The sequence below is a fragment of the Oncorhynchus kisutch genome, linkage group LG28, assembly GCF_002021735.2.
Source record: "Oncorhynchus kisutch isolate 150728-3 linkage group LG28, Okis_V2, whole genome shotgun sequence".
In the NCBI taxonomy this organism is placed as follows: domain Eukaryota; kingdom Metazoa; phylum Chordata; class Actinopteri; order Salmoniformes; family Salmonidae; genus Oncorhynchus; species Oncorhynchus kisutch.
The window spans coordinates 5,122,454-5,136,851 of record NC_034201.2 but is presented as its reverse complement, the minus strand read 5'-3'; the positions used below and the strand labels follow the sequence as shown (position 1 = coordinate 5,136,851).

The 14,398-nt window shown below is 48.3% G+C and overlaps 2 protein-coding genes across 8 annotated transcripts in view; one reads left to right on the top strand and one right to left on the bottom strand.

Moving 5' to 3' along the window:
- The window catches only part of mcf2b (MCF.2 cell line derived transforming sequence b), a 41,667-nt gene extending 27,517 nt beyond the window's left edge, over window positions 1-14,150 (top strand). For 2 of the 7 annotated variants that reach the window (XM_031807861.1, XM_031807858.1), the window contains exons 5-27: window positions 123-247; window positions 432-546; window positions 638-757; window positions 913-1,104; window positions 1,282-1,473; window positions 1,816-1,987; window positions 2,210-2,295; window positions 3,074-3,159; window positions 3,363-3,429; window positions 3,520-3,635; window positions 3,760-3,829; window positions 3,951-4,043; window positions 4,227-4,319; window positions 4,427-4,552; window positions 4,711-4,926; window positions 5,054-5,146; window positions 5,587-5,707; window positions 5,849-5,909; window positions 6,233-6,432; window positions 6,664-6,776; window positions 6,946-7,058; window positions 7,154-7,257; window positions 7,566-8,869. In XM_031807861.1, coding sequence (XP_031663721.1) covers window positions 123-247; window positions 432-546; window positions 638-757; window positions 913-1,104; window positions 1,282-1,473; window positions 1,816-1,987; window positions 2,210-2,295; window positions 3,074-3,159; window positions 3,363-3,429; window positions 3,520-3,635; window positions 3,760-3,829; window positions 3,951-4,043; window positions 4,227-4,319; window positions 4,427-4,552; window positions 4,711-4,926; window positions 5,054-5,146; window positions 5,587-5,707; window positions 5,849-5,909; window positions 6,233-6,432; window positions 6,664-6,776; window positions 6,946-7,058; window positions 7,154-7,257; window positions 7,566-7,600 — 2,709 coding nt within the window. In that variant the 3' untranslated portion in view covers window positions 7,601-8,869. Of the gene's footprint in view, window positions 1-122; window positions 248-431; window positions 547-637; window positions 758-912; window positions 1,105-1,281; window positions 1,474-1,815; window positions 1,988-2,209; window positions 2,296-3,073; window positions 3,160-3,362; window positions 3,430-3,519; window positions 3,636-3,759; window positions 3,830-3,950; window positions 4,044-4,226; window positions 4,320-4,426; window positions 4,553-4,710; window positions 4,927-5,053; window positions 5,147-5,586; window positions 5,708-5,848; window positions 5,910-6,232; window positions 6,433-6,663; window positions 6,777-6,945; window positions 7,059-7,153; window positions 7,258-7,565 lie in introns of all 7 variants that reach the window. The other 5 variants (XM_031807862.1, XM_031807864.1, XM_031807860.1 and 2 more) reach the window with 5 other exon arrangements.
- On the bottom strand, window positions 8,945-14,328 carry f9b (coagulation factor IXb). The gene is made up of 8 exons (XM_020475642.2): window positions 14,085-14,328; window positions 11,171-11,340; window positions 11,043-11,067; window positions 10,790-10,903; window positions 10,424-10,555; window positions 9,962-10,314; window positions 9,739-9,865; window positions 8,945-9,645 (listed from the first exon to the last, which is right to left on the bottom strand). The coding sequence occupies exons 1-8, from the start codon at window positions 14,149-14,151 to the stop codon at window positions 9,065-9,067; spliced, it is 1,569 nt and encodes a 522-aa protein (XP_020331231.1). The 5' UTR covers window positions 14,152-14,328; the 3' UTR covers window positions 8,945-9,064.
- Window positions 14,329-14,398: the final 70 nt, after the last annotated feature.

Sequence of the window (14,398 nt, the reverse complement as noted above, 5' to 3'; positions counted from 1 at the left end):
AGACATGCCTCCCATGACAACCTCGGAATTATTCTGAGTTTTTGTTGTTTTTGTTGTCGCAAGGCCGTAGTAGTGCATGTTGCTGTGATGTCCCGTGAATAACTGAATGGCAACGATTGCAGGATGACATCAGGTCAGTGATGCGGGAGGGCCGTCACTTGCTCTCCAACTTGGAAGCCGCCAAGGCAGCTAAAGCTGATGGCCAGGAGGACAAAGATATCAAACAGGACTGGGACACGGTGCAGAGGTACAGTACACTGTTAAAAAAAAGATGGTTCAGACAATTGTGTTTCTTCACATGCCGTTGGTGTGTCTAGTTTCATTTATCTTGTGTTGTCTTTGCGGTAGCTGCCATGGGATGGGGTTCTGGAGGAGTTATCGTTTTGATAAAGTGTTTGACCTTTAGCTTGTGTACCATCTGTTTTCTTCAGGCTTCTGGCCCAACTACGGGACATGGAGATGGCTTTTGATGGCTTTTTTGAGAAGCATCACCTGAAACTGCAGCAGTACCTTCAGCTGATGAGATATGAGATGAGCTTTCATGAGGTACAGCCAGTGGTAAAAGGGAAAAGTGTCAATCTGTACTATTTCCTACATTTAGTGCCAAAGGTCAAACTTCCTTTTTGCTGTTGCTCAGATGGAGGAGATCCTGGACCAGCTGTCTGGTCAGGAGAAGGAGGTCGCTGCCGTGGGCGGGACTGTGGTTCAGACAGAACAGCTATTAAAAGATCTGGAGACACTGGACACCCGCGCACAGGTCAGGGTCCCACAACACAAACGAACCTCTCGCTTGACCCTTATCGAGTACATCTTGAGATTTCTGACAGAGAAACGTAAACTGCTCCAGATAGGTGCACCTATGATGGGGATCCTTGACTGTTTTTTTTGTTGTGTGATTGTGGTGGTTGTCAGGAAGAGATGGGCCGCGCCCAGATCATCATCCTGCGCGGCCACCAGCTGGCCACCGGTCACCACTATGCTCTGGCCCTGATCGTCCAGCGGTGCAACGAGCTGCGGCACCACTGTGACGTGCTGACCACCGCTATCCGAGCCAAACGGGCTACCCTCACCCGCATACACCACCTGCTGCTGCGTCTGGAAGAGGCATGCGAGCGCACGCACGCACACACACACACACACACACACACGCACACAATTGTAACCCCCATCCTCCCATATCCACTCATAAAGCTTGTAGAGTCTGTGATGTCTGTGATGGTCAGTGTGTCATGCTTCCATGCGTCTCTGTGTGTGTGTTTGTGTGTCTATATCCGCCTTCAGGCCCGGCGCTGGTGTGACGAGGGGGCTTACCTCTTAGCCAATCAGCTGGTGGATAAGTTCCAGTCCAAGGAGGGAGCTCAGGGAGCGCTGCAGGATATAGAGAGACTCCAGGAGGAGACACCGTTGTGTCTGAGCCAAAGCCCTGATGTCCTCAGTCTGGAGTTTGAGGCCATCCTGACCCCTCAGCTAGAGGTATGCATCCCTGTTCCATAGTGTGTTCTTTGGCATCAGTCACATTTCCACCCAGCCTGGCTCCAAGTCATACCGTGCCATTTCCTCCCGTTATCACTGTATCATTTCATCCCAAAGCTCTTTGGTGCGACGACAACATCCTGTCGACACGGCAAACTTGACACGTACTCTAATACTACAACTGCCACAAGCGTAGGGTATTATTATCAACAACCTGCTGTTGCCAGCACTTTCCACCTTTCTCCTCCCTCATGCAGATCCAATAGGCCTGTCGATCTCTATCAGTAATCTCTCTCTCTCTCTCTCTCTCTCTCTCTCTCTCTGTCTCTCTCTCTATCTCAGTCTCAGATTGGGGTGGCCACTGAGAAGCTGTCTGCCATGCAGAGAATGATCCACAACAGACAGGCATGTCTGAGGAAGCTGGCTGACATTCAGGTGCGGCCCATCCAGCTGGTGGCCCCTCGGCCTGAGCACTCTCCCCGGTGCAAATCCCCTCTCTTCTCCCCCAAACACAGTACGTTACCATAAATACACAACCACAAAACTCTTACCGAGGCCTAACGGACGCTGAATGTGAGTTAGTTCTCGTACTCTGATTATTAGGTGTGTGAGAAAAGGTTTTTCAAGGATGATAGTGGACATTCAGCAGCCTGTCTTCCTCAGATCAAGTGTTCATACTTGAAGTAATAGTCTTTTTTTATTTTTATAATCATTCTGTGCATTTTCATGCCTGCAGGTGTAGATTTCAACTCGGTTCTCAACTCAAGGTTCTCTTTTGACCTCTTACCTGGCAAGAGGGCAGCTCGGAAAAGCCCTCGAAAGGTGAGAGTTGGGTTGTGACACATACAGATCAGAAGGTTCCTTAAGATCCACTGCATTCATCAAGTGTCTGACACGCACGAGACCTGTATTAATATAGGACTTTGGCTACGTGGTTGTTTCGAACCGGAACACGTCCGTTTTTTCCCCAATCGACGATTCGAATGGGATTCGTTTTACCAAACTGCCCCGGGAAATATATCATTTTTCTCATTCAAAATGGACCATCGTGACGGGAGACAGGAGGCTGTTCTAGGTGTGAATATATTTCGACATGACAAAGCAGATCCAACATCTGTACGCTACGCGCTTTGTTTTAAGACTGCGTGCAGCACCTGTTCAACTCTGTAACATCCCTCAAAACACAGGGATGACGATTCACACGGGATACGTATTAGCAGAGAACCTGGGGAGTCTGGAATAATAACCTTCCCGCCAAGTAAAAATGACTGACATGGCAGATACGGACAAGACAAAAAATGATGGATGTGGTGTTTTGTGCTCGTGCGGATAATTACATTACCCGACCATCCCAACCTCCCCCGTCCCAATAGGGTTAAAGAATGTCCCTACTTTACATTTCATGTCAACACGATTTGCATTTTCTCCAGTGTGGGATAGCATATCCAGTGTGGGATAGCATATCCAGTGTGGGATAGCATTTTTTTTATTTTTAAATCTGGCCTCCACATCATCTTTGTCCTACAGTGTGGCTTATCACTGTTTCAGCTTGTCATGTTGACTAAATTCATTCTTGCCCTCTCTCTCTCTCCCCCTCCAGATAGAGGTGATGCATGACTATGAGGAGAACCGCAACTCTCTCTCCTACGGCCAGGAGGGAGAGGAGAGCCCAGACCAGCTGAAACGGTGAAACAGAACCCCACTCATCATCAGTCTGCATGTACTGTCTGATTCCAGCTTGGCTTCATCAACTGTTTATCTGTCTCTGTCTGTTATCTGCCTAGAAAATGTAATTGCATTTCATTTAATAAAGGAATTTCCCTTACTGGTGCCTCTCTGTCTCTCTCTCTCTCTCTGTGCATCTTGCTGACTGTGCTTTGTGTCTTCAGACACATAATCAAAGAGCTTATTGAGACAGAGAGGATCTATGTAGAGGAGCTGCTCTCTGTCTTGCTGGTAAGGTGTTTCATTTAACAGTTGCACAGACACACAAACCATCCCAAAGGGTACAATATTTAAAAAAAAAACAAGTCTTCATTTCTGTAGGGTTACAGGGCAGAGATGGATAACCCCGCCCTCTCCAACCTACTGCCCTCTGCCCTGCGCAGCAAGAAGGAGGTCCTCTTCGGGAATATGCCAGAGATCTACAAATTCCATAGCAGGCAAGGAAGTGCACAAACACTCGCTCTTTCACACGCACTGAGGCACTGATAAGCAAAAGCTCTGTTTTTACAGTGAGGAGAGTATTGATTGAAGTCATGCCTCATCCGCCCCTCCTCTCTACAGGACCTTCCTCCAGGACTTGGAGGGATGCCTGGAGACTCCCGAGAGGGTTGGAGCATGCTTTCTACGACGGGTGAGCAAGCTTCTGATCACCCCTCTCTGACTTCATGTGGTATGGGGTCATCAGGCAGAGCCCCCTGTAAACCCTCTACAGTCAGTTGGCTTGGTTTTAACGTTTTCTCTGTCCGTTTCAGAAAGAAAAGTTCCAGGTGTACGAGCGTTACTGTCAGAACAAGCCGCACTCCGAGTTGCTATGGAGACAGTGCTCTGCTTCCCTCTTCTTCCAGGTACTCTGGCTAAGTGGACTGCCAAACTGTTTTTTTTCATTGAAGAGAGATGCACTTCCCCTTACCCCCCACTTTTGAATCCCCTTTCACGTGTTGATAAAAGTGATATAGTTTTGACGAACGTTGCGTCTTCTGGATACATTTGAACGATTTCTTCAGTCTTTACGTCTCCATCCTGTGCAGGAGTGTCAGAAGAAGCTGGAGCACAAACTGGGGTTGGACTCGTACCTCCTAAAGCCTGTCCAGAGACTGACTAAGTACCAGCTGCTGCTGAAGGTAGGGCTTGGGCTCAGCCGACATCTTGACTTACATGGTCCGTGTGTGTGCTTTAACATTCCATTTGAACACATTGGGGCCTTCCGGGTTCCTGTCTTTCCCGACAGGAGCTGTTGAAGCACAGTGCAGACAGTGATTATATATCTGAGCTGCAGGGGGCACTAGAGTCCATGCTGGATCTCCTCAAGTCTGTCAACGACTCCATGCACCAGATCGCCATCACAGGTTATGAGGTAAAGCATGTGACTGAGAGAATGTATGAGTGACTAAGTGAGAATGAATGAGAAATGGACAGATGTGCATCTTGTTTTTCTCTCCGTGAATTTTGTAATGATTATGTCTTACCACATCCCAACATGCTGGGTTGTGTTGTGTCTGGCTGTGTCCCCAGGGGGAGCTGAGTGACCTGGGCCGGGTGCTAATGCAGGGCTCCTTCAGTGTGTGGATCAGCCATAAGAGGGGCCCGACGAGGATGAAGGCCCGTTTCAAACCCATGCAGAGGCACCTCTTCCTGCATGAGCACGCTCTGCTCTTCTGCAAGCGCCGTGAGGAGCATGGGGAGGGCCACGACCGCACCCCCTTCTACAGCTTCAAGCACTGCCTGAGGGTAAGGCCCGCGGGGGGGGGTGGGGGGGGCACGTCCGGCACTTCTGTTCTTATCATATGGACACCGTTCGCTTTGATTAAAGGGACAGTCAACACACTCGCGGTGGTGAATTGTGTTTTCTCTGCAGATGAGTGCTGTTGGCATCACTGAGAATGTCAAAGGAGACGTGAAGAAGTTTGAGCTCTGGTACAGTGGCAGAGAGGAGGTGTACGTTGTTCAGGTGAGGGCCACATTATGTATCGTTTGATTTTGATTATCTTGTGCTCTCAGTTTAGTCTGTGCCTTGGCAAGTGATGGAGTGGGCTTGGTCTGGGCTTCTTACTTCATATGTATTCACTGTATTCTAGTCAAGGCTCACCCTAAACAACTACTGCTGTGCCCGCCTTTTCTATTCCTACGCTGTCCATAATGTCTATACACACACCATCCTGTACATTGATATTCCGGACACTGACATTGCTCGTCCGGACATTCCTCAATCCTTTTATTTTATGTTTGGTCGAAACACAAGCATTGAGGAATGTCCGGACGAGCAATGTCAGTGTCCGGAATATCAATGTACAGGATGGTGTGCAAGATGTGTACGCGGCCAATACAGTTTGGTTTGATTTGACTCGCTGACACACACGCGGTACTGATGCCCGTGGCTGTGTTCCCCAGGCCCCGACGTTCCAGATCAAGATCACCTGGCTCACCGAGATCAGGAAAATTCTCACCAACCAGCAGAGGCTCCTCCAAGGTTTCTACTTTGCGTCTACTTGTCTGTCAGCTTCCATGTTGGGTGTGTTATCCATTCCCCTTGTCTTCTATTGTGGTGTGATGTGACTCGTCTGTCTGCATGCCAGTAGTTTGGTTAAACTACCTGGAGGTCTAAAATCACTTTTATCTGCCCTCTGCCCCCCCCCCCCTCTCCCTCTCTCAGAAGACATTCCCCCTATTCAACTCTCAGAGCAGACTCCTCTGTCTCCTCCCTCTACTGACAGGTGATGCTCTTTGCATGTCCTCTCACGTCCTCTCATGTTCTCTCATGTCCCCGTGTCTCACAATTTGCATGATGAACAAAGAGAACGTTGGGGATTTCCTGGAAATGTTTGAAAATGGCGCTCGTAGCGTGTGATTCGTTTGTGGTCGATTCCAATCATAGCTTGGTTTCAAGTCATCTCCAGCCTAGTGACTCCCGAAATGTCAAGCTTGTTTCTCTGGAGTTGGTCTGGAGAACGGTGTGACTTAGCCAGTGCCTGAGGCCAAGCTTGTGACCATGTGGATGTTGTGTTTCTGCCCCCCGTTCCTTTGCGACGCGGGACAGTCTGGCTCATATGTCGGTGTGCATGCCGTGGAGTCCCAGGCAGATCACTGGCTGCTCAGGTTGTTTTGATGTCCTTCCTCACAGTAAGCCTCCAGACCAGTCCCTCAGCACGGAGGAGGCCGAGTCATCAGGCCGCACCAGCCCCGTCCTCACAGACCCCGTGGTCTTCTCCCCTCAGCCCCAGCACAACAATCGACGCAGTGAGTATGCGTGGAAAACAGCAACCATTTTGTCTCACACACTTTAGTAGCAAAGCAGACTCCAAGTCTACTGGCCAATTGGGGCCGGTCGGTGAGGTTTTGACACTGAAAAGTCCAGCATGTCGTCGCAGTGGAATTGTGTTTTTGTCATCAGTGGGAAGGTTTTGAAAGTGAGAGGCCTTTGACTTGCAGGGAGGGTTGTAATCAAGAGCTTCTCTCTGTAAAACGTAGGTTGGCCTGGCACCTCCCACTCAGTGGACATCTGTGAGGGTCCGGAGGACTGGAGCACCACTGACTTGTCCAACCTGTCAGACTCTGACGAGGAGGACGACCCTACTCCACTGGTGAGCCGGTCTAAACGTCACCCGGCGTTGTATTGTCAAGTGTTCCTGCAAAACAGTTTGTGGACGTTATTTGGACATTGGGAGTTAGAGCACGATGTAAAATACGAGGCTATTGTCAGTCTGTTTTTCTGTTTATCTGGTCTTAAGGGGACATGCTTTCCTCTCACAGGTTCCTGGGAGGTACAGGGCCCTGGTGGAAAGTAGTGTGTGCAGTACAGATGACCTCATCATTAAGTGTGGCGATGTCATCCAGCTTCTGGATCAGGACACTGTAGGGAAGTGGTGAGAAGCCCCGTTACTAACATCACTACCGCTGTTGTTGTTGCTGTTGCTTGCTGTCGTTACTACAGCAGTACTCCTGATTCTCTCTCTGTCAGGCTCGTGAGGAATGTCAGTCGTTGTGATGAGGGTCGGGTCTCAGCTGATAACCTGCACAGGATTCTGGGAGAGAGTGGCCGTGCCCACTCAGGCAGGATGGAAGGTGAGGGGCTCCCCGTGGACCAGTAGTAGAGCTCACTGTTCTGGTGTTTGTAGCTAATTAGCATGGATGAATAAGATGTCCTCATATCCACAAACATACCTGCACATTACGACCTTACTACCTGTTTGTTCCTCTACATACCTGCACATTACGACCTTACTACCTGTTTGTTCCTCTACATACCTGCACATTACGACCTTACTACCTGTTTGTTCCTCTACATACCTGCACATTACGACCTTACTACCTGTTTGTTCCTCTACATACCTGCACATTACGACCTTACTACCTGTGTGTTTCTCTTTCAGGGAATCAGAAAACCCGGAAGCTCAGCTCTCTCTGAATGAAGCACGTGCCATCCACCCTCCGTCCGGACACAACCTCGGACCCCACAACTGTCGTCCTGACATCCTTCCCATCCAAGGTCATCTTTCCTGGAGTCTCCAGGGGCCTTGAACATGCTGCCAGAGACCGACCAGTCATCAATCAAACCAGAGGATCTGAAGGGTCGACTTTGCCTTCTTTTAACCGTCTATCTCCAGAAATGTATAATAATCACCACCATATTAATACCATGACGATAAAACCACAAGGACGTCTTTTTACATTTCCTCCAGAGGGTGCATGTGTTGCCGTGGGTAACGTCCCTACCCACGTCAAGCAAACAACCTCGAGCACAAGGCAGTGGACTGAGTCTACTTTCCGACCCCCGGGCAGCATCACAACATCACCTTAAAGAACTGTCACCCTGGGAGATAGGATCTCCATGTCTTCATTTTCCTGGATGAGATGCATGAACTGTTTCTAGTCCACTTTATAAATGCATTTACTTAGAAAAGGACTGTTTTACTTCTGTTACAGTGAAAGTGAATCCAATCTCTCTTTTTTTTACATGTGTGTGTAAATATCATGGTTCATGATAGACCATAACAGATTTCAACATATCGTCAATGCCAGGTTATGTGCCAAAACATGCTATTGTACAGTTTCCCTGTCTGCTTTATTTGTTAGAACAGCCTCATTTTGTACCACTCTCATTATCCCCAATTACTATGGTAAATAGCTGACATTTCAGTGTGAAAGCTAACAGCAAGCAAACTGTGCCAAGCGTTGTATTTCTCTGCTCACTATTCTGCATGAATGTCGACAGGGTGTTGCAAGTGGTCAGTTCCAAGTTGAACATTGCCGAATGCTTCTTTTTATGTGCACTGCAGTTTTGTGCCAGTAGGGGGTGGTGTGTCAGTCGTCTGACCATTTGACGTGGGAGGAGGGTCCCGCGGTGCTGCTGCCGCTGCCGCAACTTCTGCTGCTGAGTGAGTGTGATGATTGGATGTTGCAGCTTCTATATAAATTCTCCACATAGACGGACGTTGGGGATTCATGCGAATCTACAGAGAATTTCATATATGATATGGATGGAAATTATTTTACCAAATACAAGCACAAGAGGATCTGATGGGAGAGTATTTCTTTACATTCTAGTAATTTAGCAGACACTCTTATCCATTTTCATAAATGTTTTAACTTAACTTTATTTTTTTATTTTTTTTCTTTATGGGTGTGGATGTGCATTTTGTAAATATTGACTGATACTACTGTACAAGGCGTAGGCCTCTGGGTCAGTCCCTAATGTTTCTGAATCTGCCTGACTATTTTGAATAACTTACAGAAGACATTCAAAGAGACATCATTTCCCGGATCCCTTTTAATTAATCAACAAAGAGTAAATCAGCTCAGTTAAACATTACATAATGGTAATCATCCAAAACGTTAAGTAACGTAAGGGCAGGGGGGGGTCTTGGACCTCTCAGACATCAGGCTCAGAATTGGAACCAATGCTTCTAAGCCCAGTCACGTTGGAGATCCACGGGAAGTAACGTGACACACGTGTGTAGATGCCATACTTCCCTTCCTTGGCGCACTCCTCCCCCCAGCTCACGATGCCTGTCAGAAACCAAGTGTCCCGGTACTGGGTGACATGGGGACCGCCACTGTCCCCCTGGCATGAATCCTTCTGCTCGCTGCGGTAACCGGCGCAAAACATGAAGCGGGACACCCGTTCTGCGCTGCTGCCCTTGCACTCGGTCCTGTCCACGTAGGGCACCTCCACCTTCTGCAGTATGGAGGACTCAGGGCCCTGGAAGCGCATCCTGCCCCAGCCGCTGACCACCGAGCTAGAGGCCTCCCTCAGCAGCGTCTCAGTGAAGTCCTTGGGCCCCAGACAGATGGGGAGGCTGTAGTCAGAGAGGCGTGCGGGCGTGCGGAGCTTGAGCAGGGCTATGTCGTGGTTGTACTGACTTATCTTGGCGTCGTATCTCGGGTGCATGTGATGCTCAGCCACAGCGTGGTCATGCTCCGTCCCCTCCTTGACCTGCATGTTGTGCTCCCCTGGAGAGAGGCATTGTGATCAGATGAACATTATTTTGAATGACTGAAGCCCAAATACCAAATAGGCAGTCACTCCTACTTGGTTTGACTCACCAACTCTGATGAAGAAGGTTCCAATCTTGCCCTCGTTCAGGCAGTGGGCAGCGGTGATGACCCACATCTCACTGAGGAGGGTGCCACCACAGAAGTTCTGCCCGGTCAGCTTGCTCATCAGGGACACCTGGCAGTGTCCCGGAGGTTAGCACAGACAACCGCAGTCTAAACACATTGACTGGAGGGGCTTAGTTACACTCACACACTCACACGACTGGCCTACCTGCCAGGGGATCTCCCCAGGTTTCACTGTGTTTCCCCCAACGATGCGCTGGTCGCTGGATGTCTCTTCCTGGATGGTGGGCAGTGTTGGGAAGAAGGCCCAGGAGGGCAAGTCCCCCAGCACTGAGGAAGAGTGGCTGCTACTGGTGCTGCTGACGCGGTGGGGGGTTGTGGTGGTGGCGTTGACCGCAAGAGAATCCAAGGTGTTGTTCACAGAGGCCTCCGGTGTCTCAGTGATGTTGAGGGCGTTGTCGTAGGACTGCTGAGTCTGATCAACATTTACGGCTGTGATGATCGACCGAGAGGACAGTGTTGCACTTATAGCCTTGCCAAGATGACCACAGGGGAATGGTCCTGGCCAAAACAAACATAGATGAGACCGGTTGAAAAATAGATGATAGATGATTTAAATCAACGCAAAGAGAACATGGTGCACGAATTTATATGCAAGATCAATCAGTACCTTCTGGTTCGCAGGTGGTCTTATCCGGAGCCAGTATATACCCTGTGGCACAGTCGCACACTGCATGCTGGGCGATCAGCACACAGAAGTGGGAGCAGCCACCGTTGTTAATGTCACACTGCTTAGCCATCTCTGAGTAGGGAGAATCCATGAGAACAGAGGATTAGGAGGCGAGTTGAGTTTGAACAATGGGGGGGGGGGATTAATGAGGTTAACATGTAAGCTACTATAAGGTAAACATATGCAATGTACAGGTTAAAACAGGGATATCTGCAAATCCAATCGAATGCCAAGTGGATGACAAGATAGTTGACGTTACTGCATTTGATTTGACTTTAAACAGATTACAGGGACCGCGTTGCTCACCGATCTCACAGTTTTTCCCATTGAATTGAGGTAGACACCAGCATACGTAAGCACTCATGGCATCTTTACACTTCCCCCCATTCTGGCATGGGTTGGACTCACACTGGTCCCCGTCTGTAGGGGCACATAGACAAAGACCTGAGATAGATAGACTACTATGAGATAGATGAGATTATACCAATCAGCTCATTGTACAACTCTACTATCTCTACAGAATATCGATTTATTTTTAATTTTTAGCCTTAATGCTTACCAAGGTAATTCGCCCAGAATTGCATCTAAATCAAAAGAAACACCATTATTGATGCTGTCCATCACTTGACATGGCAGAGCCTAATGGGCAGATGGACTTCATGTGGGGTTGTAGGGGATGCTACCTACTGTTTTCTCCTCGTTCTCAAACACTTCCCTCGCCTCCTCCAGATTGCAGCGCTCCTCGATACACTCCCTCTCCAGGTTGTCCTTCTTCATCTCCTCGAAGGCCCCCGTGTTGTAGCGCTTCTGTCTCCTTAGGAGGGTGTCTGCAGACTGCCTGGACAGAAAGACTGAGGCTGGGGAGGAAACGAGGACAGAGAAACGAGGACAGATATGGGGGGGGGGGGGGTCACTAAATGAACAATTCGGTTGAAATGAATTCCCCTTATAGGTTCAGGTTGGCAAAGCATATGTCGTTTCCCATGAAGAAGAAAATATCATCATTGACATGTAGAAAACGTCCCTTCCTCTGACTCTTCTCATCCTCGCCCTTATGCTCTCATCCTGTATCTGTACCCTGAAGCTTATACAATGTGCCAATGCATTTGACTGACTGACAACTGAACTGGAAGGAGCAGGGGTGTCATGCACACCAAAAATCAGAGGGGGCACAAAGTATGTGAGGATGACTAGGGGGGAGTCTGGAGGGGGGCTAGGGCCCCCGTCAGGAAGTTGAAGAATTTTGCATTTTCAAACACTTTAAACAGCTTTTTCCTGCTATCTAGAGTCATAATCATTATGTTTAATTCTATTAAAAAATATATGCTTATTTTTCTGCATGTCTAAGCATACCTCTTGAGCAATCTGTATCCTCCCGACTGGTGGTTATTTTTTTAAGAAACTAAATACACTATATATACAAACGTATGTGGACATAACAATCGAGCACACAGCCATGCAATCTCCATAGACAAACATTGGCAGTAGAATGGCCTTACTGAAGAGCTCAGTGACTTTCAATGTGGAACTATCATAGGATGCCACCTTTCCAACAAATCAGTTCGTCCAATGTCTGCCCTGCTAGAGCTTCCCCGGTCAAACTGTAAGTGCTGTTATTGTGAAGTGGAAACGTTTAGGAGCAACAACGGCTCAGCCGCAAAGTGGTATGCCACACAAGCTCACAGAATGGGACCGCAGAGTGCTACAGCACGTAGCACGTAAAAATGTGTCTGTCCTCAGTTGCAACACTCATTACTGAGTTCCAAACTGCCTCTGCAAGCAACGTCAGCACAATAACTGTTTGACGGGAGATTCATGAAATGGGTTTCTATGGCTGAGCAGCCGCACACAAGCCTAAGATTACCATGCGCAATGTCAAGCGTTGGCTGGACTGGTGTAAAGCTCGCCACCATTGGACTCTGGAGCAGTGGAAACGCATTCTCTGGAGTGATGAATCACGCTTCACCATCTGGCAGTCCGACGGATTAATCTGGGCTTGGCGGATGCCAGGAGAATGCTACCTGCCCGAAAGTATAGTGCCAACTGTAAAGTTTGGTGGGGGGGGAATAATGGTCTGGGGCTGTCTTTCATGGTTTGGGCTAGGCCCCTTAATTCCAGTGAAGGGAAATCTTAACTCTACAGCATACAATGAAATTCTATACGATTCTGTGCTTCCAACTTTGTGGCAACGGTTTGGGGAAGGCATTTTCCTGTTTCAGCATGACAATGCACTTGTGCACAAAGTGAGGTCCATACAGAAATGGTTTGTCAAGGCCTCCCGAGTGGCGCAGCGGTCTCAGGCACTGCATCGCAGTGCTAGAGGCGTCACTAAAGACCAGGGTTTGATCCCAGGCTGTGTCACAGCCGGCCGCGACCGAGAGGTCCATGAGGCGGCGCACAATTGGCTCAGCATCGTCCGGGTTAGGGGAGGGTTTGGCCAGCCGGGATGTCCTTGTGCCATCGCGCTCTAGTGACTCCTTGTGGCGGCCAGGTGCGTGCCAGCTGTACGGCGTTTACTCCGACACATTGGTGCAGCTGGCTTCCGGGTTAAGGGAACAGCGTGTCAGGAAGCAGTGAGGCTTGGCGGGGTCGTGTTTCGGAGGAAGCATGGCTCTCGACCTTTGTCTTTCCGGAGTCCGTACAGGAGTTGCAGCGATGGGACAAGACTGTTACTACCATTTGGATATCACGAAAAAGGGGTAAAACGTGGAAGACCTTGACTGGCCTGCACAGAGCCCTGACCTCAACCCCATCAAACACCTTTGGGATGAATTGGAACGCCGACTGCAAGCCAAGCCTAATCACCCAACAGCAGCGCCCAACCTCACAAATGCTCTTGTGGCTGAATGGATGCAAGTCCCCACAGTAATGTTCCAACATCTAGTGGAAAGCCTTCCCAGAAGAGTGGAGGCTGTTAAGGCAGCAAAGGGCAACTAACTCCATATTAATTCCCATGATTTTGGAATGAGATGTTCGACGAGCAGGTGTCCACATACTTTAGGTCATGTAGTGTGTGATTCCCTTCATCTATGCTAACTTCTGTGTAAAAGATCGAAAGGAATGTGAGTCTTATCCATTTAGCTATTGCATTTCTTTTCTAAAGCCTACCAACCTTGCCAGCAGGCATGCCAGCTAAGATAGTTATACAAGTAATCTACTCTAACTTGATAGTCTGAAATGGCTTCTTGGTAGCTAGTTATAAGGATGGGTGATTGAGAACCTATCTGGGCTAGCTAAAACAACTTCATAAAATTGGTAGATGGCTAGGGATTACAGAGAAACAACCACAAAAAAATGCATTAAATGATAATAGATATATATTTTTAAACAGGACAAAGCTGAGGGGGAACATGCCCCTGTGCCCTGTGCATGAGTTATCAGGGAAGAAGTGAGGCCAGTTTACTGAAATCAAAGTCAAGCCCTGGTTTGGGTTTATGTGAAGCAGATATAATAGAAAATGTTATGTGAATAATATGTGAATCAAACATCACATTCGTACGGTATTTCTATACTATCATAAAGAATGACAAAGAAGCACTTGTGAAAAGCATAGGATACTATTTGTCGATATCTGTTTTTTTGTTAAATGTGTGAAACCTACCTCCAGAAGTGAACTCGTTTTCCACCATGAATACCGCAGTTATGACAAATAAACAAATCCTTGTCATCTTGTTGCTCTAGGTAGTTATTCTTATTGATATCCCACCAAACAGAAAATACCAAAAAGGAATGGACAAACATGACTCTAAACTCCAAAGTACAGGAGACTATTTGCACATGACCACCTGGGTAAGCGAATCTCTCTCTCTGTCCCTTTCGCTTTCCCTCTCTCTCTCGCGCTCTCTCTCTCTCCGTCTCTCTGTGAGTCTGTATAAAATTCCTCTTCGAGTTAAAAAAAAAAAGTTGGGTGGCTTG

Excerpts from the sequence above, each read along its gene's own strand:
- f9b (XM_020475642.2), bottom strand. The coding sequence starts at position 14,151 with ATGACAAGGATTTGTTTATTTGTCATAACTGCGGTATTCATGGTGGAA. Across the intron at positions 11,341-14,084 it reads AAACGAGTTCACTTCTGGAG|CCTCAGTCTTTCTGTCCAGG; the intron begins GTAGGTTTCACA and ends TTTCCTCCCCAG. Across the intron at positions 11,068-11,170 it reads TTGAGAACGAGGAGAAAACA|ATGCAATTCTGGGCGAATTA; the intron begins GTAGGTAGCATC and ends CTTTTGATTTAG.